The following is a 26,775-nucleotide window of genomic DNA, read 5'->3' on the forward strand; positions in this document are numbered from 1 at the left end:
TGTTTATTCGTTTCTATGTAATTTTATCTTCAAATTGTTGCTGGAGGTCGCGCCGCACGTGGGGCAAGGGGAAGTGCGTCAGTTAGTGAATTTGCGAATCGAGTAATTAATCGTAACATTACATAAAAACACAACAAAAAGTGTATGCTAACTGAGACTGCTCTTTTTTGTAGCATCGCACTAGGTATTGCACCTATCCAAACTAAAACGCGAGTATCAAGCCTTCCTTAGGGGGTAGGGGAGAATTGTTTTTCCCTTTCCCCACCGCAACTACCCATCCTATGAAAATCCTACTGACGTGACAAGTTGGATAACCTCCTCACACGCAAATAAATCGCTTGACATCCCTGGCATTCTTTGGTGTACAGTAGTTGAAACATTTCGATAAGCTTAACCTTTATCTTAAACAGCAAAATTGCCCTTGTCTTCGAAACTGAAATGCTAAATTGAACTGCGAATGAAGAATCATTGCGTAGAGCCGGTAGGTTTTTCATTTAGAGCCGCTTTGTGGTTTCCCTAGTGATATGTGTATCCCTCCAATTTGGCTGCCAGTGAAATGAGTGTCCCCTGCCCCCCACCTCTCCAAACAAGTGTCGGTTTTATTTCCGTTGTTTTTGTGAATAGACGGTTTTCGACGCCATCTTGACGAGTAGGCAAACGTGTGAGAAATTACAGTGTTTTATGAAAATCTAATTTCGAATAATTTCCGTAACGGCAGTTCTGAAAAAAATATCAGTTGTAAACTAAAGCTTCTAAGCAAAGGATTGCACTAAAAAATTTGGAGGCTTGCTTTAGATTTTCCATATATTTGTCTGTAATGGTTCTAGGTCTTCTAATTTTTTTCAGTAGAATCCCTAGGAGTGAAACTTTAGTTTACAATTGATATTTTTTTCAGAAAAGCCGTTCTACGTAAATTATTCGACATTATGTATCGGTCAAATCGAAGCTTCAACATCCCCCCCGGGTAACCCCCTGGGCATTTGACTTTTTTTGAAAATTATTGTTCAAATTCCTCCCTACGCGGGCCAAAACGCCGTTCAAATGCCCCACACTAGGGTCCTTTGAGGTGATCAAATGCCCCCACCCTGGGGACATTCCACAGGCACATAAATGACAGAAGGACGGCAGAAACGTATTAAAACAAAATCTCTAAAAAACAAAGCAAATAATCTGCATTCAATATAACAAAAACTGAGAAACACTGTTAGCGTACTTACTATGAACAAATGTCTCGTGCAAAGCTGCGGAAATCGCTGTTACAAGGTCACTGAATGTTCAGCTTTTCTTCGTGTGTCATGCAATATACAAAGTATTCTATTAAAAAAATCCTATTTATTGAGATTACTACATCATGATCATTTCACTGACATGAATCATCGCTCACCTTACTAATTAACATACATGCGGCAGGTCAAAGTAATTGACCTCTGTTGAGCTTTTTATTGTTGCATTGAATCGCCTGTATAGGCACTGTAATTCATTATAAACACAACTTAATACATTCATATATTCAAAACCTGAATCCAGTATTAAAAATATCAAAATTTAAATACTTTCAAATACGGAACAAAGCTTGTTTAAGCCCTTTCCTCCTAACCAATTGGCCACAAAGGCACAGTCGTTTCCACGCTGAAGTCCTCTAACACCGCGTCCCCCATGATAGTTCGCCACGCCAGAGATTTCACATGAAATCAAGGGTGCAGTTCAAATTCCCAACCCCTAACGCATGGGGATTAAATTCCCCACCCCATGGAAGCCTCTGATAATCAAATTCCCTCCTCCCCGGGACGGCAAAGGTGTCAAATTTTCGGGGAATGCCCGAGGGGGGGGGGGAGGGGTGTTGAAGCTTCGATTTCACCGATACATTAGATTCTCATACAAACAATGTAATTTCTCACGCATTTGCCTACTTGTCAAGATGGCGTCGAAAACCGTGACAACGTCTATTTTGCGAATCATCGTCAAGGGGACTACAAATGATTCAAGATTAGGAGCAACACAATCGACAAAAGAGCAACGATTCGAGACAAAACAATCGCAAAGCTGTCTCTGGCGAGTTTGTTGATGTAACCATTCGTTCTCGCTCCACTCCTTATCCAACGTGATTATAATTCATGTCACTGGTCGCGTTGAATAAGTATGACTGACAAAATTTCATTCAGCAACGGATAACTCGAAAAGTCAAAAAACAGAGGGCGGATACACATATGTCTGCGCTGGTTCAGTGATACGTGTATTTCCCCCCCCCCCCCCCCCCTACCTCCTGCAAGCACCCTACTAATCCACCTTTAAGTTGTTTGATTCCTGTCTTAAACCTAGTTGTATTACTATTTGTTCTAATAGATTATATGGACGATACTTCTTTTAGCAAGAGAAGAAAAAACAGGGGATACACATATCTCTGCGCCGGGTCAGTGATACGAGTATCTCTTCTGCGAGCACCACAAATCTAGATGATATCACATATCATTAGGGATATGTGCACGGGGATACACAATCACTGTGACACCTGATCAGGATCAGCGATCCGAGATCTTTTGGATCATGGTAGATCAAATGAACCGATGAATCCTTGTCCAGAATGGATTCATCGTTTTTATGATCCGAGTGATCTCGGATCACTGATCCTGATCCGGATCATCTCAAAGGAACGCTAAGGGAAAAACTCAAAAAGTCAGCAAAGGACTAAGCGTGCGGAAATTTACACAAACATGCAAATGCCTTCGAACCGATGCTTTTAAACTCCACAAATATATCTGCACAAAAAGGTGTCTCTCCTTGTGCTGGTAAACTGTACCAGCTCATGTCAAAGAAGAACGTTTTGAAAGCTTTTTTGAAATCACGATTTATTGTGAACGTGTCTCTAATGTATCGACAACATCACCCTCCCAGGGCATTCCCCGAGCATTTGACACCTTTGCCGTCCGGGGGAGGAGGGAATTTAATTATCAGAGTCTTCCAGGGGTGGCGAATTTGATACCCATGCGTTAGGGGTTGGGAATTTGGACTGCACCCTCGATTTCATGTGAAATCTCTGGCGTGGCAAGCCTGTTAGAAAATTATTGCGTCACCTGGCGGGAAAACTCTTCACGTGATCTAAAAACTTTGCACGAGAGTCTAGGAACTGTGTAGTCGTTCGGAGTCGTGGAGCTGATCAAGTGTGAAGATTGAATGTAGATATTGGAATTTTTGCGCGAATTGATGTCGATGAATCCTTTAAGTGTAGAACAGAGTACAGAATTCTAAAATATGAACATGTGAAGAAATATACTTTCAGTGGAGTGAAGAATTAAAGCTAAAGAGAACTGATTGTATCACACATAATTTGTGACGTGGTCCATCGCAGTCGCCGGATCGGCGAAACAAGATTAATCAATTAATCGTCAAGAGCAGGATTACAGTACAAGACGAAAACAATGGACAACGAAAAAGAAAAGAGAATTAGAAATGCCCACAGAGCTTTTGTGGAGAAAAGGTGCGACGAGCATCTTAGTCGAGCAGACTGCCGATCACGTGGAAGATTCATCAAGGGAAAAAACTTATGGGATTGAAATTCACCCTGAATGAAAGGCTAGAAACCATCCAAAAGCTGGACGAAACAATTCTGAAAACACTAAGGGGAGAGACATTGAGAAAGAAGTCGAAGATTGTGGTTTACCTTATTTTGGCTAGAATTGACTTGAGTTTAGAGGATGCTAAAAATAGCGTACACCTGGGAACTTCACCAAGCTTCAGTCAAATTAATAACAGTGTCAAAAGCAATAAGGGCGTGAAAGTGAAGCTACCTAAAGTTGAACTAAAGTCATTTTCAGGCAAATACGAGGAATGGCAGAGTTTCTGGGACACTTTTAAATCTGCAGTCAACAGAAACACTGACATTTAAAGAATCCAAAAATTCACCTTTGAAGAGTTGTGTGACAGGCGTAGCCGAATCTGCAATTACTGGGTTGCCTATCACTGAAGATAATTACGAAACGGCTATTGATATTCTTAGAGATAGATTTGGTAAACCACAGCTGTTGATTTCTAACTACATGGGCGCTTTGTTGAAATTGCCAATAGTCAGTTCAGTGCATGAAACGAGAACCTCCGTGATTTGTATGACAAGATTTAGATAAACATTCGAAGTTTGAAAGCACTAGGCATCGAATCAGAGTCCTTTGGCAAAAATTCCTTCTGAGTTGAGATTAATCATCAGTCGCAAGTTTGGCAGTAAAGAAACTTGGGACCTTGATGTCATGTAAAATGCAGTGAAATCTGAGTTGGAGGCAAGAGAAAGGTGTAATGCAGTGAAAATAAGTAGTCCAGTCAATTCTAACCCTAGTTTTGACCAGCACAAGGGAAGATTCAAACAGCCCCTTTCCTCATCTGCCCTTTATGCGGGCGGTGAAGAGTGTACTCTGCAATGTGTCTTTTGCAAGAAAAATCACAAGTCAATCACCTGTAGTACCATTACTGAACCAAAGGCCAGAAGAACTATACTGAGACGAAGTGGCAGTTGTTTTGTTTGCTTGAAAGCAGTGCATATTACGCCAGGGTGTCAGTCAAAGGTCAAGTGTTTTAATTGTGGAGCTAGACATCATGTGGCCATCAGTGAAAACCCTAAGAAGCCTGTCCAACCTAGCAGTTCAGGGGCTGAATTAGCATCACCCAGTAGATCTGAAACTTCCCAGGAGAGATCCAGAGATGTTGGAACATCAACAATGCATGTTGGCAGCAATAATAACTCTGTACTGTTGCAGACTGCCCAAGCCTTTGTTTCTAGACCGGGTAATCAGGAAACTGGAATGTATACTCAAGTCATTTTTTACTCTTGTAGCCAGAGATCTTATATAAACAGCAAGACACGTGAGCAGTTAAACTTATAGCTACTGTTGGTAAGGAAACCTTGCTAATCAAAACATTTGGTGACAACTCAGCTTCTGTAAAGGAATGTGACATTGTGCAACTGTGCATCAGAACAATAGATGCAATGAGTGTGTGCGTCACTGCTTACGTTGAACCAGCAATATGCAGTCCAGTATCGAACCAAGAAATTCAAAGTGCAGTAGAATGCTATCCATACCTTCAAGGGCTACAGCTTGCATGTGGAGCTGTTAGTGGAACAGTTAGTGTTGACTTACTAATAGGAGCAGATCACTACTGGTCTTTCTTCACTGGAGGAATAATCAGGGGAGATCCTTCTGGACCTGTAGCTCTTGAGACCAAGTTGGGATGGATACTGTCGGGACCAGCTGCAGTTCCAGCAATGACGGAGTCATGCACCTTGAATCTAAGTGCTATACATGTTTTGAAGATTGCGTCAGCTGACACCAGCCGTGGGCAAGATGATTTGCAGAAATTATGGGACTTGGAGACCTTAGGCATAAGGGACACTGAAAGTTCAGTTCATGACAAGTTTTCTAATGAGATAAGATTCACTGGTGTAAGATACCAAGTCAAGCTACCATTCAAGGACAATCAGCCTATGCTGTCAGATAATTACACAAATGCATCACGAAGGTTGGCAACTGTGGTGAAGAATCTTAAGACCCAACCATTAGAAAGTGGAGTAGTTGAAGAAGTGCGGCAAGATCAAGTCCTAGAACCTGGAAATGTACACTATCTCCCACACAGGGGAGTTGTGAGACTTGACAGAGATACAACAAAGGTGAGAGTTGTATACGATGCCTCATCTAAGGTGTTTAGACCAAGCTTAAATGACTGTCTGCATGTCGGACCTTCATTAAATTCTCTTCTACTGGACATTTTGCTGAGATTTAGAGTTCATGAAGTTGCTGTAACTGCTGCTATTGAGAAGGCATTTTTGAATATTGAGATTGATCCAGGACACAGAGACCTTTTACGATTTCTATGGGTAGATGATGTCCATAAGGAATCACCTGAGATTAAGTTACTTCGCTTCACAAGAGTTGTATTTGGAGTGAATGCTAGCCCCTTCATTCTCAATGCTACTATCAGACACCATGTTAATACATGTATGCTGCATGACAATGCTCTTGCACTTGAGCTTCTGAAGTCTTTGTATGTAGATGACTTCGTTTCTGGGGCCAAGGATGTGTACAATGCCTTTTCTTTTAATTTGTCGAAGGAGATAAAACTCTGTCTCAAATCAGGAGGGTTCAATATGAGGAAGTGGAACAGCAACTCAGCAAGTCTTTTGCAATCCCTGAAACAAGATGCAGCCGTCTTTGGAGACTTTGCTATAAACAGTAAAGAATGTGTTCAAGAGGAAGATGAAAGCCTCTCAAAGTCAGTTTTTAAGCAAGGCTAAGCAAGGTACTGAGAAAGAACAGAAGGTCTTGGGAATGCTTTGGAACCCTAACCAAGATGAACTGATCTATGACTTGATTAAGGTATTGGAGGGTGTGGACGTTCAGCCAGCCACAAGAAGACTGATTCTCAATACTGCTACGAGACTCTTTAATCCCTTGGCGTTAATATGTCCAGTTGCTCTACCCTTCAAGATTATGTTTCAAAAACTGTGCAAGGCACAAAGGGACTGGGACGAGTTAGTGGATACCGAACTCAATCAAGAGTGGTTGTCAAATTTGTCTGACCTAAGACTAGCTGGAAGAGTGAGGTTTAAAAGGTGTTACTCTGAAGGTCTCGGTGGGAATGAAGTTAAATCGCTCCAACTTCATTGTTTTGCAGATGCGTCTAAAAAGGCTTACGGAGCCGTTGTTTACATGAGAGTAGAATATGAGTCAAGAGTTGAATGTGAGATTATGGCGTCAAAAATCCGAGTAACGCCGTTGGATAAGCAAACTATACCACGTCTAGAACTCTTGTCTAACCTTACTGCGTCAAGATTGGTGAAGAGTGTTAATCGAGCTTTAGAAAACGTTGTGAAAGTTAATGACGTAGTCAATTGGACGGATTCTATGATTTCTTTGTAGTGGATTAGTAACATTGATAAGAATACAAGCAGTTTGTGGGGAATCGGGTGGCGAAATCAGACGAAATTCGCCACCTGAGCAATGGAGCCATCATGGTTACGTTGTGAAAGTTAATGACGTAGTCAATTGGACGGATTCTATGATTTCTTTGTAGTGGATTAGTAACACTGATAAGAATACAAGCAGTTTGTGGGTAATCGGGTGGCGAAATCAGACGAAATTCGCCACCTGAACAATGGAGTTACTGTCCTATGTCAGAACAGAAACACTGATTTCCCTATTACCTTCGTGGGAAATGCTGAACAGGAGCACGTTAGTGAACATTAAGATTAAGTCATGAACAGCGAACTCTTTTCCTTTCATCTGTTATTCTATTCCTTTCACTGTTGATTGACTTGTGTCAATCCAGGCGGGGAGTGTGTTAGAAAATTATTGCGTCATTGTGGCGGGAAAACTCGTCACGTGATCTGGAAACTCGGAAAAGATTGTGCCTTTGTGGCCAACTGGTTACAAGGAAAGGGCTTAAACAAGCTTTGTGCCTTATTTGAAGGTATTTAAATTTTGACTTTTGTAACATTGGATTCAGGCTTTGAATATATGAACTGATATTAATACAAAGAAATACCTATACCGGCGATTCAATACAGCAATATAAAGCTCAACAGAGGTCGATTACTTTGACATGCCTCGTGCATGTTTATTAATAAGGTGAACGATGATGCATGTCAGTGAAGGGTCATGATAGGTGGGATTTTTTTATAGGACGCTTCGTACGTTGCATGACACACGAAGAAAGGCTGAGCATTTAGTGACCTTGTAGCAGCATTTTCCGTCGCTTTGCACGAGACGTTTGTTCGTAGTAAATACGCTAACAGTGTTTCTCAGTTTTTGATATATTGAATGCGAATTATTTGCTGTATTTATGAAGATTTTGTTGGACATCTGAAGGCATTTGGCGTTTCTGCCGTCCTTCTGTCATTTATGTGCCTGTGAAATGTCCTCGGGGTGGGGGCATTTGATTACCTGAATGGACCCTAGTGTGGGGCATTTGAACGGCATTTTGGCCCGGGGGGGGGTTGCCCGGGCGGGATGTTGAAGCTTGGATTTGACCGATACATAAACTGCCAATTCTGTAGTTAAGGAAAGCAAAAACGCTGTTTTGTACGACGTTTTTAAAACCATATAGAACCGTGTGCGCACGTGTCAAAATGGTCACGTTACGCCCCTGACATAAGAAAAAAAAAAAAAACTTTGGAACACCAACACGGCGGCTGCCGTTTCATTGTTTTGGGACATCAAATATAGCTGCCATGACGTCAACAGCGGAAACTGAGAGGACCTGGGGACGAGGTTGCGCTATTAGAGATGTCGCTCATTTTGCGAAGAGAAAATCGAACCTCTGCCTAAAAACATACCAAGAACAACAAAAACACAACTAAACAGATGACAATTGCTATTTGATGAAGACTATTTGCTGCAATGAATATTTCTTCGTATCCTCAAACTACCGAGTAACAGGCAAATCATGAACATAGATCCATCAGTCATGTTTGGAAAATGTTTTCCTTTTTATTTCTGTTTTACGAGACTGCGACTTCAAATCAATTATTTATGTCGTGATCTCTCGAGCCAACATGATAATGATACTACTACTACTACTACTACTACTACTACTACTACTACTACTACTACTAATAATAATAATAATAATAATAATAGTAATAATAATAATAATAATAATAATAATAATAATAAGTGCATTTCTCTATTTCTCTATAAGATAAAATAATTACAAACTCTGCTTTTTAAGTGATTTTGATTTTTTCTTTGAAGTTTCAGTGAAGATTAAAATATTGCGTAGGGTTGCTATTTGCAGTGTTCAATTACAGTTTCTTTTAATAGTGATTTGTATATTAATAGGGTTCGCTGAAATGATACGAAAAGAGAGTTAAATATGATGATCAATAATAAACATAAATTGTTTTACCAAATAAAAACCCCCAAAAAATCTGTGACGGTAACTAGTATGTTATGATCTCAAAGACACCTTTCCGCTGTTTACAGATCGCACTCTTCTGAATAATAATATGTTTAATTTGTATATTGCACACTAAGAATCGAAGACGAAAAAGAAAAAAATCAGACTTAGCGCTTAAACTAAAGTCCTATGACTAAAAAAATAAATGCGATCGAATTTTTACATAAAATTGTATTCTGAGTTGTACTGTTGTATTCAGAACAGGGAGTTAACGCGAAGTAGAAATCCTGGCAGGAGAGGAGAGTTTTTTTCAAAAATGAGCTTAGCAACGACTACGGCAACGGCAACGGCAACGAAAAAGCAGAAAAGCAATAGGTTTAGATTCGCAAAACAAAAACATGACACGTGCATCAAGCTTCCTTACATTTCTTTGCCGTGGCTGCACGACTACAACGTGAAATTAGAGAGATTAAGAGTCAGGTTTTCGCCAAACGAAAGTAGTACCACATGACCAAGTTTTCCCCTTAATTGTCGTTAACTGTTTATTATTTCTACTCAAAAAATAAGCGGTTTCATGCCAGTGCTATCCATAAGAATTTTCCTGAACAGTTTTTATCTGCTTATTTTCTATTCTGAGAAATTCTTAACTTGAATTTGACGTTTGCCTGTTTGCCGTAAACGTGACTCTTGATCTCCCTAGTGCCTAATTTCACGTTTTGTCGAGGACGCGAACACAAGACGACGACTTTCTTCTTCTTTTCCTGAACTTTGATACAGTCGTTTAGAATTTAACTTCAGAAAAAATTGCCAACATTTAACGAATTAAACGAGATGGAATAAGCGCGATGAAGTTTGAAGTAGCGCGAATTCACTTTTTAAGTGACGTTTTCGTAGCCGTCGCCGTCGTTGGTGCTAAAGCTTCCTTTTGATAAACAAACAGGATTTTGAAAAATTCAGGTTCCGGTTTGACTCGTTTCCACTATCTTCGAAACGACTCAGTCACTTCCACATATTAAAGCTGCAAAAGAAAAAGGCCATGCTTTTAGAAACGCCCAGGTCAAAAGAGTCTCTCTAATTAAGACGTATTTGTAGGCTCAACATGCACTGCAATCGAAAGCTTAGAAATGGTAACTTCACTACAACGGCCTACTTTCCTTTCTTCTCGTCTTCTTCCTCAGCGCATTTACTCACTGTCAAAGGTCTTGAAAACAATGGAATTATTCCCGCCCTCTACTGAGACCAAAATGCTTTTAACCTTCCAGTAAAATGAGCAACTCCCTACAACAGTCTCTGCAGTCTCCTTGTGGAGAAGGTCCACTGTATTTCATAACTTTAATTGCACTTCAGTTACAGCTTTAGTAATCTGTGATTCACCCCATGTAAGGGAATTCGGATTTCGGAATCCGGCAAAGTTGTTCTTGTGAAATCCAGAATCCGGAATGCGGAAAAATTTTGATTCTGGTACCCAAATTCCTTGGCTTTGAAATCCCGAATACAGCTAAACGAATCTGGAATCCCACTAAATCCAAGTTCCACTGACGAAGACTGGAATCCAGTACTAGGAATCTGGATTCTACGGCGTGGAATCAAGAATCCAACTGACTTTCTTGGACTCCATTACATGGGGCGAAATCTTATTGATCGACTATTTCAGTGTACTGTCCTTTCTCTTATTTCCTCCGCATCAAGTTCAATATTAATTCAGTCTCTAACGGTGTAACAGGTATCTGGACAAACTGGAGCCAGTTGTATCCTTGCTTAGCTTAAATTAGCTTAATTAGGTTAAGGAAATCAAGTTACCTGAAAGAAAAAAGGATTCCCAGTATAAAGACAGACGAAGAAAGTGTTACAGCCGCTGAAAAAAAAAATCGTGATGTTAGTAAGAAGAATTTAAATTAAAAAATTGCTTGCTTATTATCGACTGACATACTTTTCACCTCCTATGCAGCCATCTTGATCCTTGGCGTTTATCGTACGGCGTAAGTCGAGTCATGAGAATGTCATTACTCTTAAGGAAGCTGAGCATAGTTTGATGGGTTGTGAGTCGCATCATTTATTGGGATGTTATAACTAAGACTTGTGGCAGGTGTAAATCTCACATTTGGTACGGACAAAATGTATTTATAAATAAAATTTATTGGGTTAAACGAAAGGATTTCGATCATTGTCATGGCGACATGGATGATTGAAAACAAGCCTATAATTTTGAATTTATTTAGGTTTACGTAAAATTCAGCAATTGCATGGGGCGACTCCTTCATTCCTCCATTTATTGTAATGATACACTTTTTTTTAATGTAACGTAGATATTTTTATCATAGTTTTTATCTTCTCAAATTGTAACATAAGATATGTAGTTTTATCTTTTGGTGGAATAAAGACTCATTATGATCATTATTATTATTATTATTATTATTATTATTATTATTAGTCAATATATTATTTTTTCTTACCAACATTTGAATCACAGTATTTGACACAATCACTTGACTTTTCCATTTTCTTGAAACCGTTACAGCTGTATCCAGCTTTTGGCTCGCATTTGCCAGCTTCTATCACAAACGGACCACCTCCTCCCTGTGAACACTTTGCACACTCGCCATCTTTAGCTTTCCAGTTTGTGAGCTTTACCCCTAGAAAGTTAAAGGCTAAATAATGCATTCCACAATTTTTGTTCCAAGCCTGTATATCTGGAATGACCTACCCTTCCCTTTAATAATTATTAAAGATCAGGCATCATCCCATGAGGACGGACAAAGTGGTCCCTCCCGGCCATCTTTTTGCAGCAAAGACGACGAACACTATTTAGATAAGGCATTGCCACAGGCTTCCCAATAATTATCAAGTACTCTCTGATGTGAGAGTTTGACCTTTGTTGGGATTATAATGCATTAAATATGCCCTTTCAGCTTAAAACCTTCATTTGAGATCCCAGCTGGTGCTTTCTTGTAGGATGCTGTTTCTGTAGTTATTGCTTCTAGCCGTGAACAAAGACCTCTCGACTGAATGTGACTTACCAAATGCCTTGAATTCTATGATTTGAAGACCTGTAAAATATTTGCCAGTCTTTACTTCCTTCATAAATATGTCTTCAGTGAATTCAGAGCCAGCTTTCTTTAACACCATGCAAAGTCGAAAGGATAACATCACTCTTCTTGTTTTTTCTCTTAGCGACAGATCCGTTACTCGAACATCACCGTATTTGTTTGTATCGTTGTATCGTTGACTCATCTGTAAGTAAATTCAGGATATTGGGTGAGAGATTACTGCTTTAACGGAGTTTAATTGGTAGAGTTTACGCTTTTATAGCAAATGGTAATCATCCAGTCTCGAAGTAATCCTATTCGGATTGGCAATGGTGGGGGAGGTGTGTTTGGAATTTCATAACCTGCAGACGTTCTTTTTGCTTCCCAAGCATGTTTATGCATAGATCAAATTTTGTATCACCATTACCTCGCTTTATTAGGGTTTTTAAGTAAAACGGAGTACATTTAGTTTATTCAAAATGGCAAATCCAAGATGGCGGATGTCTCCAGCCCTTTTTTTATGATACAAGTCGTCATCGTCACTGCTATTGTTAAAGACCATAAGCGTGTCTGCCAGCTTCTTATTTTTAATCAGACACCTTGCTATTTCAGTATTTTTCGCTTATGGCTACTTTGAATAGAATTTGAATTCCACCAATCAATTCAATAATATGATATGACAATGACGTCAAATTACGTCGTTGTGTCAATCATGCCAGTTATGCCTAGGTGCTGGAAATGATCAGTACATTATTCTGTGTACAAGGCTTTTCAGGTGGCCGTATTCATGGTCAATTTTAAAGTTATAGAGGGGAGCCCCTAAGCCACCCCTGGTCGCAAGATGCCAAAAAAAACCCGACTTGAACAGGGTTAAAAACAACAACAACAAAGCGATACAGTTAGACTTCTACCAACGGGTCACCTGGCTACAGCAGCAACGTTCATTAAACAACTTCTACTTACTGACTCCTCGGTCATGACAACAGATAACTGCATCAATTGAGAGAGAAAGGCTGATACTTTGTGAGAAAGTCATTACTTTCCACAACAAGTTATGGCATGAAAAATGTTTATGACTTACTGACGCTCATGTATGATCGATACGGAATCTGCTTATAATGCAACTTTCATTGTAAATTACAGAGCCACTCACCACTATCGCCATCCCGAGCTTTAGTAACTTGAACTCCCTTGAGTTATTGCTTGCGTAGGAATCATTCCATTGGAAATTTAGTACAAAACTGACGGAGACACATGCTGACGATTGAAAATAATTCAAAACAACAGTGTTGACCATCAAGACAGAATCATCTACTTTTGATTCGGTTATCTGGCATTCGGTCTATTCAGTTTCGGCATATAATAATGGCAACTAAAATCGTAGCTTTTATCTTTTTTGGAATCTCTCATAATACACTCTGTTTCGCACGTGATTTCATGCGATTTGTTTGTTGGAAAGTAGACGTTTAAAACTTGGTCTACACTCATAGAAATGGCCTCAAAGTTTTTCTAATTCTTGGTTTGTAGCCACGTGACAAGGCGGCCATGTTGGAGGTCCGATACAATATAATTTTTTCTTGAAGAATTCACATGAAAATAGAGTTAAGTTCCCAGAGGAGAGAAATGCTTTTTTTCTCGACCTCCAACATGGCCGCCGTGACGTCACGTGCAAACCAGCAATTGTAAGTCCAGAAGCCACAGGCGTTTGGTTTTGGTGCTGAAATGACAGTCATGGAAAAACGGATTATTGAACAGTTTAATATCAAATATTAATGGTGGTTGTATCAGGGAACTCAACCAGTGTATCTACTTTAATTTTCTTATTTCTTAATGCAATATATTCTTGGTTTTCTTACACTTTGTTAGAGTTGTCTTAGTGGGGACCACACTGGTAGAACTTTTCACAGAGACTGAACTGCTCATAGCAGCCACTGTGGAATGAGACGGAGAGGCTGTTGGTGTTGGGGTCATCATCGGTGTGTTAGCCGCAGGCTGTGAGGATGAGGTCGTTAGAGAAACTGTTTGTGAAGATGACATTGATTGCAAAGATGTAGTATTCTGTCCAGATCCATCTGGAAAATTAACATACACCTTATTATTATAGAGCAGTAAATATAACAGCAGATTTTAAGAAAGAATCGGATTATTTAATTTGTCAAGCGTTTTCTTTGTGGCCACTTGCACATATATATTAAACAGTTTTGTAATTATTTCTCGAAGGATTACTGCCGGCTTCTGAGCTTTTCAAGGACAAACCCATGCTTTTGTAAATGCCCACACAAAGCTTTTTCAAATTTTATTGATTTTTCAGTATCAACCAGGGGGTGACTGAACTCTGCGATGTGTATTTTTGAAAACTAACTCAAGAAACAAGCATTAACCTCTTCCATTTATAAAGCTCTACTCTATACGAAAAATCTTAAAGGGATTTTACTTTACGTGGACTAAACAGGATCTCAGAAAAAAAATAATAAAAGCTGCATTAATTGCATGTTTAGTATTCCGGATTTTAAGATCCGTGGCTCAAATTCATTGTTTGCCAGGTGTTGCTAAGGGTCTATTCGCTTAATTAAGAATGGCAAGTTTTATAATACACAAGACAGGAAAGACTGATATTGTTTTTACTCGGCAAAAAATGTGATTTTTTCCTTTTTTTAATCAAACTGATGAAAGTATCCGAGGCTTCTTCTTTACATTAAGCCAAAAGACGTTGCACTGAACCCTATGTTCTCTAAACTTTCACAAAATCTGAAATGAAAACATGCTTTTATCCAATTAATGCAAACAAAGTTAATACCTCAGTTTTCTTGAGGTACAATAGTTGGTCGATATTTGTGGCTAACTGGTTGTTTTTCATTTAATCTTGAAAATCGTGAAAGTTTTCGACGAATGGTCCTCGCTTATTTCAAACATATTTTACGACCAGCGTAAATCCCCGTTTCCTGAGTGGTACGACCGTCATCTCAGAGATTTATTCCTACAATAGATTCGGTAATGGAGAAGTTTCAAGTCCTCAAATGCTAAAACTTATTCAATTCATTATATAAGTAAGTCAACTATCCCTTTAAGTTTAAACCTAATGCCAAAATCATGGGCGGTTGAAGCCAGTTCCGGCTACCGCAGAGTGTTTCTTAAAAAAGAAAAAAACGTCCCCCTTTTTGCTGCAAAGATACACCTTGGGTGGCTTTTTAGCCCTTCTGTGGCAGAATTCTTGTCGTCAAATTTCCCAAATATATCTGCTATAATTCTGTACCCTCTTACCCAGTACAATTTTCTGACAGGGAAAATTAAAATGGTCAGTACCAAGCTTTACTTGTTACTTTCACATGTTTATCTTTAAATAAGCATTTAGTCGTCAACCCAAGGGAATCCTAAATTAAAACGTCTTTGAGGGTCGAAGTTATATGCGAGGTAAAATTTATTTCTTGCCGTGTTTTTATAGAATAAACAATTTATTTGTAAATGACAACATCACCTACCTTTTAAGCAAAAAACCACCAAAATCACGGTCGCCATGAGCGGTACAGCAGACATTTTCACTTGAAATTCTTGTCCGGGGTGGGGATAAGCCCTTGAACTCGAATGAAAAAATTACACTGCAGCGTTTGAACTGGTTCTACAAGAATAAGGTGAGACTTCTCTTGACCTTTTAAATTTGCTCCCCAGTAGCCTGTTCAATTTCATTCATGCGTTTCTATGTACTCAGCATCAACGGTATATGCATACTTATTGCTCAAAATAACAAGCTTCATTGTCTTCAGTGTAAACTATCTGTCACTATCCGTTAATGATTTATCGTCCAAATTAAAATCGGTCCTTGTCTAACATTTCGTTTGAATCTTGATACATGTTGATAAGCGTACTTTAAAAGTCTAAATCTGAGAAACATGATTATCACTTTTCAAAGAACTGAACTAACCTTGCACTTACATCAGTGTCAGTCCCATACCATCCTTTCAATTCAATTACCGAAACTCCAAAACATTTTATTAAACCAAAGAGATAACAACTTATAGGCTAGCTAAGTAATCTGAGCTGAAGGGATATTTTGCACCATTATTGTTTGCACATTTTGTTTACTTTAGAACAAAATACTGAAAACAAAATGACAGTTGCTAAGCTGATCGGATAAATGGCTTCATTGCAGTCTATGCTGTTTCACAAAAGGAAATGGATGTCCAAACTTTGCAGAGCATTCACTTTTCACCACTAGAAAGTCAACCTTACCCATATTTTTTTTTGTTGTCAACTAAAGTTAACTATGAAAATTGCAGTTTTAGCAGTCTTCCTGCAGCTCTCTTCCACAACACGAACAACAGATAATTCATTTCTAAACAAATCAAAACACAGTTTTCACACCCAATAATCAAACAACATTTATTCGTTACACATTTTCTGACATAAACTGATCGCTGATATACTGTAAAACCTCTATATAACGAAGTCCTTGGTATAATGAACAATTTTTCTCACCCCAGTAATGGTAAAATACACGGAAAAATAACCTCAACATAACGAATAGGCCTCGTTATAGCGAACAAATTTTACCAGTCCCCTTGGCCTTTGTTATATCGAGGCTCCCCTGTATAATGGCCGGCGAGGTTGCTTATTAGTCACTCGCAGGCTGTCAATCATTTTGGGGAAGCATTTCGTCTCTTTCCTTAGAAACTTTACATTGAGTTGCATTACGGCAAAACGTCTACCACGGTTTAAAAAGAAAAGTAATATCGCCAGATGCAGAGAGAACAAGCTTTTGTACATTTCGCCGGCATTTTTTTCGAGCATTTTAGAAAGGCAAAAGCATCAAGCATTATTCGAGTATGTTAGTGGCATTTTCCTGAAAAATATACTTTTTTTCCAGATAAAATAAACATGACCCTTGAAACATTAGGATCATTTAAAAGAAAAAGCCTCTGTACAATGAACATTATCCAAGCATTTTAGGGGAAAATGAATCATTAAGAAGGAGCATTTAAATGGGAAAACAAAAGCATAATGTACAAAAGCCTAAGAGGGAACTGCTTCAGTCTTAAGTCGTTAAGATATCCAAACGTCGAAAGCTGAAATTGCAGCTTTTTCAAAACTGGGTAATCTTAGCCGGGACAAAAGCCATAAAAAATGACGATGCTTACACGTCCCCTAATAGATCTGATACATTTCTGAAAAGAATTCTGTAAAGTAAAATATGGTTCGTTTATGACCTTGCCAACAATTATGCCACGCCGAAATTCAGACTTAAAAATACCATTTTTACAAGTTACGTTGACTTGATTCCTTTTTGGAGCGAGGTAAGCTATGTTAATATACAAAGAATTATGTGACTGGAATTTCAGCATGACTACAAATAAAGAGCTATTCGCTAATCTTTACAAAATGGTGTGATACAAAATACGAAAATTGCATAAAGGATAGTGTAACCTTAACAAAAGGCCTAAAAAAGATACTTTTTTCACACAAAATTGGATGACTTGCTTGATTCCCGTCCGTCAGGGAAATGACTCACTCCCAGATAGTAAAGCTGGTACTGAAAGAGAAAGAATTTTTTACCTATTTTAAACAATTATTGGATGACGTTTTGGTAATATCCGGAATAATCATGGTCAACGTAGGTGTTATCAGCCAAGTCGAAGGCCTAAGCTGACATTGGTTTGAAGAAAATAAGGACAACGACAGCATCGCATGGAACATAGTTTGACATTTCTCTTAGAAATTAGGCGTTGTGCGCACAACCTACAGATTAAGCCCCGTGCAAACGGACGCAACATTGATGGTCAACAACTCCCAACATTGTTGGATGTTACATGTTGCGTCCGTTTGCACACCCTGTCGCATGTTGTGTCGTGTTGTTGGGAATTGTTGCGCAAAGTTTGAAATTGATCAAACGTTTAGCGCAACAACGTTGGGACTTGTTGCGTCCGTTTTCACGTAGCTTTAGTCAAAAATCTGATAGCATGCAGATAACTAACTAATCTGTAGGTTGCACTAATTTCCAAAATAAATTAACTTTAGGCTGTCAGCCAATGAGAAAAGAGATAGTGAGTACAATTTATATTAACTCATTATTTGTTGACCTATAACAGGAAAGAAGGATAATAGCGGAATCAACTGAAGCTTACCTGAAAGATATGAGTACCCCCAGCCATAAGAAAACGGACGTAAACTTCCGGTTGGCTGAAGACAAAGGGAAAAGATATCGTTAGAAAGAAAGACATACAGGCCAGTCTCATTCAAATTGAGCTGACACATTGTTGCCAAGCCAATATGTACGCATCAGGTGCATTCATCCCATGCATTAAATCAATGTTAGGTTGTTGCTCCTTAACTTCGCTTAGTACAGAACTGATTTGTCTGAAACAATCGGCAGCATATACTGTACTAAATAGTTTGCTGATAATTGTTTTTTTTTGTTTGAACCGAACCTCAACGAATGGGTCCAATCGAAGCTTTTATTAGACTCTATTTGCAACTTGTGCATATAAGTGAGTGTGGCCTCAGCCAGCCAATCTGATCTCATTGTGAGCCTTTAAACCACAGTAACTCAAAAAAAGCGGCACTAGACCCTATTTTCTAGACCCCTTTTACAAGAGTCGATTGTCCGGACAAATCTTAAACGGATAAAAATTTTCACGGATCAGTCTTTTGTTTACACCAGGGCGTAAGGAGCTAGGGCGTTGAAACGCTCACACGCGCTCTCTGGTTCAGCTGTGATGCGAAGTACGACTGGAACTAGTTCGCCTTTCCGCTCTCGATCCGCTGTCAGGGCAAGAAAATGGCACCGTCTAGCTGGAGGTAGGCTCGGATTTATTGCTTTTATATCTTTAGATCGCTACAATCTATAATCAAATTTCTTATTTGGGGTATTTCTAAACGATGAACAGAAAATATTTAGGTGATATTTTATAGTTAGTCTTATAAGGTAATGTGTTTTTTCGCTTTTTATGTTTTATGTGGTGTCAAAATGGCCTATGGAGCATTACAGATTGAAGGTCGCGTTTTATCTTGCCAGTCAAAACCAAATGATAATAAACGCCTACAAAAAAAATATGTAATGGTTTTATAAATTTTGTTTGTGCATGCAAATTTTTGGAGTGAACTTTTATGAACCTTCATGGTTTTTAACTTCTGAAGTGACGTCTTCATAATGGCGATAGCAAGGTTTTTGGTGTGTACGTTGGCGTTGAGCTTGTTAGTAAAATAAAAGAATTCATTTTCCTAATTCAGCAATTTTGCATTTTTCAATATACACTAAGATGGTAAATAAATTTCTATTGACAGAAACGTGACCCAAGAAGGTTTTGACTATTTTTAAAGGTCTACTACGAAATTGCATATGAATGATCTCTTGTGACAGTCTAAACATAAACAACAACAAATTATCTTTCACTGCGCTATAAATCTAACGGTTGTGTTGCAAAGAAATAGAATGAAGCCTATAGAGAAATTTGCTTTCAAATCCCCACAAAGATTCCACTGTAAAATTATATCATATAATGTGTTTGTTATTATGATTTTTTGTAGGACAGGTTTGTGATGCTGTTCTAAATATCAAACATGGGGGTATTGGGACTAAAACAGCATTTACCTGAGTACAAGTTTTACATAGAATGAGTACTTCTCCATCTGGCATATCAAGTTTTTTCGCTCACGAAGTATCCAGTGGTTTTACGATCAGCTTCTGTACTCAATGCCAGTAAAAGTACAAGCACGTTTGTGTGAATTCAGGGCCCAGCATCTTATAGTCTCATTTGCAAGATACTTGGCTAGCAACAGTCATAAGTAACAGCATTTACTAGTTTTCCCACCCTACCCTCCCTGGGTAGTTTTTGGTTGTATACTCATGCGTTTCCAATCGTTATCGAGTTATTGCGCGAAAGTTAGAGCAGGAGCAAGCTGCTCTCGTCCCAACGTTGTCGACGAACTCGTGCAGAAACGCTTGTTAGGCAGGCTACACGTCACGGAGGTGGAAAATATTTTCAATACAGATATTTGTCCGCGGAGGAAGAAAGTTAAACAAAACAGAAAACGAACGTGACAAAAAATAATTTGTTCCTTCGTTGTTGCTTGCAGCAAATGAATGCCACGAGAAAATGGCTAAGGCCTGGTTCAGACGCCGTACTTTTCATGTGCCGAACCTAACTGAATAAGTTCGACTTTGGAGCGACACTGGCGCGACATCTGATTCAAACGGCGTACCGTGTGTCGAACCTGAGTTAAGTTCGACAAAGTTCGACAGACTCTGTCGAACTTAACGCTTTTGCCGCACCAAACTAAAACTGCCGTACCAAATTGATTCAGAAGCCGCTCTTTTGCCGTACTTAATTCATCAGTTAGGTTCGGCGCATGAGTGGAGCGGCGTCTGAACCGGGCCTAACATTCGCTGGATAATCTCTCTGACGGTCCAGTATAATGTCCGCCATCTTGTTTTGTCTCTTTGGTAATACCCATACCCTTGCATCACAGCTAGATCGCTCGATCCCGCTCGTTTCAACGCCCTAGCTCCTTACGCCCTGGTTTACACGAGACTCGCTGAACCGTGCAAGTTTTTAAGATGTAAAAAGTACTGCAATCTGTAACAGAATTTGGACGATTCCGTGTAAAAGGGTTGCACAGGTAAAAAATTTGTCCGTTCAAAACGGGGTCTCAACAAGAGAATATAAAGTGTTTCCACATGACCTCTCAGCGGCCATATTGGTGTCCCAAAACAATGAAACGGCGGCCTTGTTGGTGTCCCAAACGGGTCCTGTGGTAGTTGAATTCTTTTCTTTCCAACGCTTTCTTTTGTTCCAATAAACTTGCATAGATGCTGGCCACGTGACTGAAAACACTCTATAGGGCCTGTAAACTATATTGTAATTAATTTTCGGTCAGATCATACATACCATTACGGAATGTATGCGCGCTTGTTACATACCAGCACTCGAATCGCAGTATTTTAAACAGTCCTGAGCTTCCATCGTGGTATTGAAACCATCGCAACTGTATGCAGGGAGTTTGGGTTTACATTCTCTCTCAAGAGTGATTGGTCCAGCGCCTCCACTTGAACATTTGCTGCACTCGCCGTCCTTAGCTTTCCAGTCCCCAAACGTTACCCCTGCAGAATAAGAAACGCTATATAGGCCGTTGAAAGCGTCTGGAGAAAGGGATAGAAGGGAAGGGGAGTAGCTGTGAATGAAGGTGTATGCACGCTATATACATACCAAAACTCGGACCGCAAAAAACTCGGTGACGATTAAATACAGTGACCCTTTTACGGTTATTTGCTTTTCAACTTTTGACTGCGACCAGTTAGCGAGAATCTGACAACACGGCTGGAAAGAACGCCCTAGATCAGTAAATTTAAAGTAATTTGAAGTGATTTGTTGAAAACTGAGATTATATGGACGGATAAAGCTTCGTAAAGTCGCAATTTTTTTTTATGGTTGGGGGCACTGTTCATTCCAGGCTGGAGTAATTTTCATATCAACATGATAAGCTATCGTGAACAGTGACAAGACTGCAAATTTGTTACTGAAGGGAGGGGACGGTCGCGCACAGTCTGCGATGCAATCTCGCCTCCTTTGGGATTATGCAAATATCAACACAAATTTAAAGAGTTTACACGCACTACCTTTGATCCCTCTGAGTAAAGAGCTTTACCACTCGTCCCCCCACCCGTTTCTAGTGTCGCCTAGTCTTGGCCTTGTCCCTGGCCAGAGGCGTGATTCCCCATACCTTATTACCATGTCAAGATTAACAATACCCAGAGTATAATGTTTCCCATGCTTTCGCTGTTGTCTTTAACGAGGGGGCTTACTCTTACTGGAGGGCGCCTTAGTCGCAGTTGGCGCTTCAGTCGTAGCCTCACTGGTCGGATTCATGGTGGTTACAGACGCAGTTATCGAGGGGCCAGATGTTGTCGAGCTGACAGACTCTGTGGAGGTTGCTGTTGCTGATAGGGTCGACATAAAGTACGGACGTACTAAGGGGATGAATGAGGTACTCTGTCCAGACACCCCTGTCAAAGTATGAAAGCAGATGTTTGGTTTTTTGATCGTTACATTCTTCGGATAAATACATAAACTAAATGAAGTTTAAAGCAGTTTTTCCCGCGAAAATAGCAGCTTCGCTCCGTCTTTGAGCGCATTTAAAACGCATGTGAAAACGCTGTGATACGAGTACAAGGATGTTGCTTCTCCTAAGAAAGTTCAAAAGGAACGATCATAGCCTTGACGATATTTGTGCCCAGCTTCTGAAAAAAGATTCTAGTGAAAACGAAAATAAGTAATGAAAATGTCGAGTGGGAGGAGGAAGTTTTAATTTCGTTTTACTTTGACTGATTGGTGATAAGATGTTTGTCCTTATTTGTATTTTTCGATTAATCACCGTTTTTTTTAGTGTTTTGATTTTTTAAAAAAATTGTTTAACATTGGCTTTAAGCCTCGAAAAATACAGAAAATGCGGAAAGCAAAAACGGGCAAACGCCATAACTGATTAACATGTGATCACTTACTGTTATTGATTGGTTTAAAATTAATTTAACTGACATGATTTAAACTGCATTTGCCTTGGTTGCTAGTTGAAAAAGAATATCAAGGTCTTTCGACTTGCAAGAATGAGAGGCTCGGTCGTGAAAAAATTGAGAAGATTTGGACCTTTAAAATGATTGACAAATCTCCTAACGGAAATCCTAGCTGCCGCTTTAAACTACTTTCTTAAGCAATTTAGGAGCCTGTAATTACTTGTAATAACACAAATATTAATCTTTTTAGTTCAGTATTGCGTTTCCAGAGGACAATTTCTTTACGCCTAGACCTAGGACTTATCGTACCGACAGTGGTCTGTTATTGGCTCTCATTTCTAACAACCCCACTCCCCCCCCCCCCCCCCCCCCTTGTCCGGGCACTCCTTCTTAGATTCGGTAAACTGTTAACTACATTTGTTTTATCGATACAACAACGCTTCTAAGTGAGGTTCCTGTTGAATTCCACCAAGTTCTGGACGGAATGCAAGTTGCATGCAAAAATATTGACAGCCACTGGAAGTAAGAAAAGTCATTTGGCACATAAAAGGGCACTATGTTCGTTGACAGAAAAAACGTTCCCGGTGTTTCAGTGCCGTCAACATGAGCTAGCGGTAAGGATATCCATATGAAACTATAACTAGGATTTCAATGATTTTCAGAAAGTTTTAAAGGAACAGTCAAAAGTTATCACGAAATATCGCGGTTACATAACAACATACTCAAGACACTCTTTGCCACCTAAAATGTTTTTCTTTCTGAATAAATTATGTTTTAACTCTAAGTATGTTGCCCCAATCGCACAACCAACAAAACAAGCCGTTAAAATAGTGTTTCAGTGGCTGACCATTTCTGCAGTGCTGAGTTGTTAACTTCGTGCCTAGAAAGTTTCAATTGAAAGCGATTTTGCTTCGAACCTCTCAGAATCGTATCCACGATTATTTATCTATTACTAAAAAATAAAATATTACTTACCCCGTGAGACGAAAACCATTAAAAGTGCCGCGAAAGTGGCAGCCGTGGTTGATGAATCCGAAAACATGTCTCAAGGAAAATAAACTTCAAGCGTTGTTGATGCCTAGATCTCGAAACTGGAAAGCTGAAAGCAACGTTGACGTTCTATGAACGAATCTAATAAACTTGCATTGGGAATGTTTTGCTCGTGTTTATCGGTTTCTATGTACTAATGTGACTTGCATTGCACCTCCAATGCGTACCAGTGACACACGATAAACAAAAGCAAATCCTTACAAAGATAACCGACAAAATGAGTTGAAAATTAAGCCTCAACCTAGCTTTGCGGGCTATACTTCAGAAAGACATTTAATAACCAATTGAAGACAAAAATGTTAGCAATTAAAGACATGTTATCAATGTTACCAATTTGGAGACACCATGGAAATTCTAAAAATTATCTTGGTTCGTCATGCCTATTTCAGTTTAAAGTCATTCATAATCAAATACAAAATCACCTCTTTGACTGGGTTATTAAGTAATGCTTATGTTGGCTTATGTACGCTTATGCTTAGTAAATAAAGATGTCCGGTTGCCAAGCCACAGATAATTTAATGCTTTGAAGCAGTGGCTGCGCAGTTTTTAACTTTAGCGAAAAAACTGTTAACTGAAGATTTTTCTTTTTCCTTCTTTTTTTTTTGGGGGGGGGGGGGGGGGGCTCCTTTTAGACTTATCGTTGAACAGTCGTCTTCAAACGGGGTTCTTCTGTATAGTAATATTTAATGATATTTAATATTTATATTACGCATTTTCTATAACAATAATCAAATGTGATTAAAATATAGTAGTTTATCCGACAACGGTTTTTTCGAATTAAATATAGAATTGTTTTGATCACTACTAATAAGATAAACAAGTGGTAAGAATAAAGACAAACAGGTTTGAACCCAGACAACATGCAAGCACGCCCGTGGCATGTTTCTCCACTTACTTGGTATTCCGTTTCGCACAAAAAAAACACGGACGGTTCATTTACACCGATTTCATAAATATCAAACTCATCAATAATTCATAAATAAAATACAAAGTAAATTAATGTTTAATGAGTGTTTTGAAATCAGATGAAAAATTGCTCATTTCTGCATCCTTAATTTCTCCTGGTAAAATCATTTTGTTTGATCAAGCATTCGACACAGTCATGGGCACCAAACGCCAATTTTCGGAAAATATCTGTTGGGAAGACGATTTGAGATCTAGAATTTTCGGAACATTCACAATTTCTTACTTGTCTGCCTCTCCTAGGAATTTCGAACATCTAAAAAATGGTATAATTGCCCCCTTTTAACAGATTTTTACCCTAAAAAGGTCACCTAGAATTTTTCGGGGGCCTTTTTTCTGGCTGAAATTTTCGTGAAGGTAACTTAATTTGATCCCTATAATTTTCGGATCACTAGACTTTCAGCTAGGAAATCCGAACAAATGAAAATTTTTAGGGGATAAAAATATGCCTACAGCTACCGTTTAAATACTCGAATACGTTCAACAGTGCTATGTTTAAGTGGTTTTGAACTATATTCTCGTTGGGTGCCCCTGACACAGTGATTCATCACCAGATAAAACACCTCGAAGTTCGTCAAAAATTCTCCGTTGCGCGTCGTATTTTCTTCTCTCTTCTCAGTGTTTCATCTGGTGATGAATATTGCATGAATCACTGCTTTTATTATTTTCTGTTTTGACACAACTCCCAAACTCGTGACAATCTCAAAGTTCATTTCTGTAATTACGCGCGTTCAGATTTAAGCTTGCGATTATGAAAATAGAAACAGAAAGATTTCGGGTTTTCCTGCAAATAAAGATCCTGCATTTTTAACCCTTCTTCTCGTCGACAAAATGTTTTATTAAAATAGTCAGTGGTGCCTACTGTTGCTATTTTGGAGTGAAGAAAGAGTTTTACAACTGAATGCTACAGAAAAATATATAGGGCTTGGAGCTTGCAGTCGAAGCTACTAGTGAGACTAGATGTACAATGTAATCGCTACTGACCTTATGAAATAAAAGCTACCACCAAAGTAATTGCACTGATTGGTCGAGGCAACATGTCTTAGTCCGTGAAAAATTGCTATAAAGCAAAGCGGTGTTCGAACGCGGAAGCAAGTCTCAAGGTCAACAGCTTTCGATGCCGCGAAGAGTCTGACTAGAGTGTCTGAAGAGTCTGAAACTTGACCTGTCTTGGATCGTGTTTATTCGTTTCTATGTAATTTTATCTTCAAATTGATACTGGAGATCGCGGTAATGCGAACACGTGGGGCTGGCCAAGGAAGTGCGTCAGGTACTGAATTTGCGAATCGAGGTAAAAAAAAAAAACGGCAAAAGTGTATGCGAACTGAGGCCTATTTACACTACAGAAAAAACTGGGTCCGGACCCATTAAAAAGTGGTCTTGACCATTTTTTTAACCGTTTACACTGGTAACAATCAGGTTAGGCTCATGATTTAAAAGGGCAATGGTACACATGCGCGAAACCACCGTAAAGCACGGCAGTCTCACATGAAGAACATGGTACAGAACGAAGATGCGTTTAAACAGCGCTTTCGAACAGCAAAAGGGGTCCGGACTCGTTTTGTTTTTTCGGTTTTGGGGCCATAGTCCGGCCTATGGCCAAAAAGCCAGAAAAAATCGAGTCCGGATCCGTTTCATGAAAACGTGGTACGGAAAGTTTACGCGGCAAAAATATCTGGTCCGTACCAACTTTTCTATGGGTCCGGACCCATTTTTTTTTCTGTGGCGTAAATGGGGCTTATGAAACTGAGAAGTCTTGGGGACGAGGTTGCGCTACTAGAGATGTCGCTCATTTTGCGAAGAAGAGAAAACCGAACCTCTGCCTAAAAACATACCAAAACCAGCAAAATTACAACCAAACTGATGACAATTGCTATTTGATGAAGACTATCTGCTGCAAGAACTTTTTTCGTATCAACAAACCGTACCGAGTAACAGACTGACAAATGTCATGAACATAGATCCCTCAGTCATGTTCTGAAAATGTTTTCCTTTTTCTTTCTCTTTTACGAGATTGTGTCTTCAAATTAAGTGGTGGAGATAAGTCCTTGAACTCCAATGAAAAATTAACGATACTGCAGAGTTTGAACAAGTTCAACAAGAATAAGGCGAGGTTTCTCTTGACCTTAATTTGCTCCCTTACAGTGGCCGTCAGTGCATTGGTTTAATTTCATTAATGTGTTTCTATGTACTCAGCATCAACGGCATATGCACACTTATTGCTCTGGATAACAACCTTCATTGTCTTCAGTGTAAACTATCCATTAATGATCTATCGTCCAAATTAAAATTGTTCCTTGTCTTACATTTCGTTTGAATCTTGATTCATGTTGATAAGCGTACTTTAAAAGTCTAACTCTA

The 26,775-nt window shown here is 39.2% G+C and overlaps 3 protein-coding genes across 6 annotated transcripts; 2 read left to right on the plus strand and 1 right to left on the minus strand.

Moving 5' to 3' along the window:
• The first annotated feature begins 4,972 nt into the window (after positions 1-4,972).
• Positions 4,973-6,274, plus strand: LOC140925857 (uncharacterized). The gene has a single exon (XM_073375703.1). The coding sequence runs from the start codon at positions 4,973-4,975 to the stop codon at positions 6,272-6,274; it is 1,302 nt and encodes a 433-aa protein (XP_073231804.1).
• A 34-nt stretch (positions 6,275-6,308) lies between these two features.
• Positions 6,309-6,899, plus strand: LOC140925859 (uncharacterized). Its single transcript, XM_073375704.1, has one exon. The coding sequence runs from the start codon at positions 6,309-6,311 to the stop codon at positions 6,897-6,899; it is 591 nt and encodes a 196-aa protein (XP_073231805.1).
• A 2,073-nt stretch (positions 6,900-8,972) lies between these two features.
• Positions 8,973-25,551, minus strand: LOC140928047 (uncharacterized). Of its 4 annotated transcripts, none has more exons than XM_073377768.1 (12): positions 25,399-25,551; positions 23,377-23,500; positions 21,697-21,897; positions 20,815-20,994; positions 18,020-18,074; positions 15,383-17,427; positions 13,760-13,975; positions 13,057-13,160; positions 11,895-12,108; positions 11,331-11,510; positions 10,678-10,732; positions 8,973-9,895 (listed from the first exon to the last, which is right to left on the minus strand). In XM_073377768.1, the coding sequence occupies exons 6-12, from the start codon at positions 15,435-15,437 to the stop codon at positions 9,877-9,879; spliced, it is 843 nt and encodes a 280-aa protein (XP_073233869.1). In that variant the 5' UTR covers positions 15,438-17,427; positions 18,020-18,074; positions 20,815-20,994; positions 21,697-21,897; positions 23,377-23,500; positions 25,399-25,551; the 3' UTR covers positions 8,973-9,876. The 4 variants fall into 4 exon arrangements, with proteins under 4 accessions (XP_073233869.1, XP_073233868.1, XP_073233870.1 ...); XM_073377767.1 differs by having other exon boundaries at positions 20,815-21,033; XM_073377769.1 differs by lacking the exon at positions 23,377-23,500 and having other exon boundaries at positions 20,815-21,033.
• Between the last annotated feature and the right edge of the window lie 1,224 nt (positions 25,552-26,775).

This window comes from Porites lutea, chromosome 2 (genome assembly GCF_958299795.1).
Source record: "Porites lutea chromosome 2, jaPorLute2.1, whole genome shotgun sequence".
NCBI lineage: Eukaryota > Metazoa > Cnidaria > Anthozoa > Scleractinia > Poritidae > Porites > Porites lutea.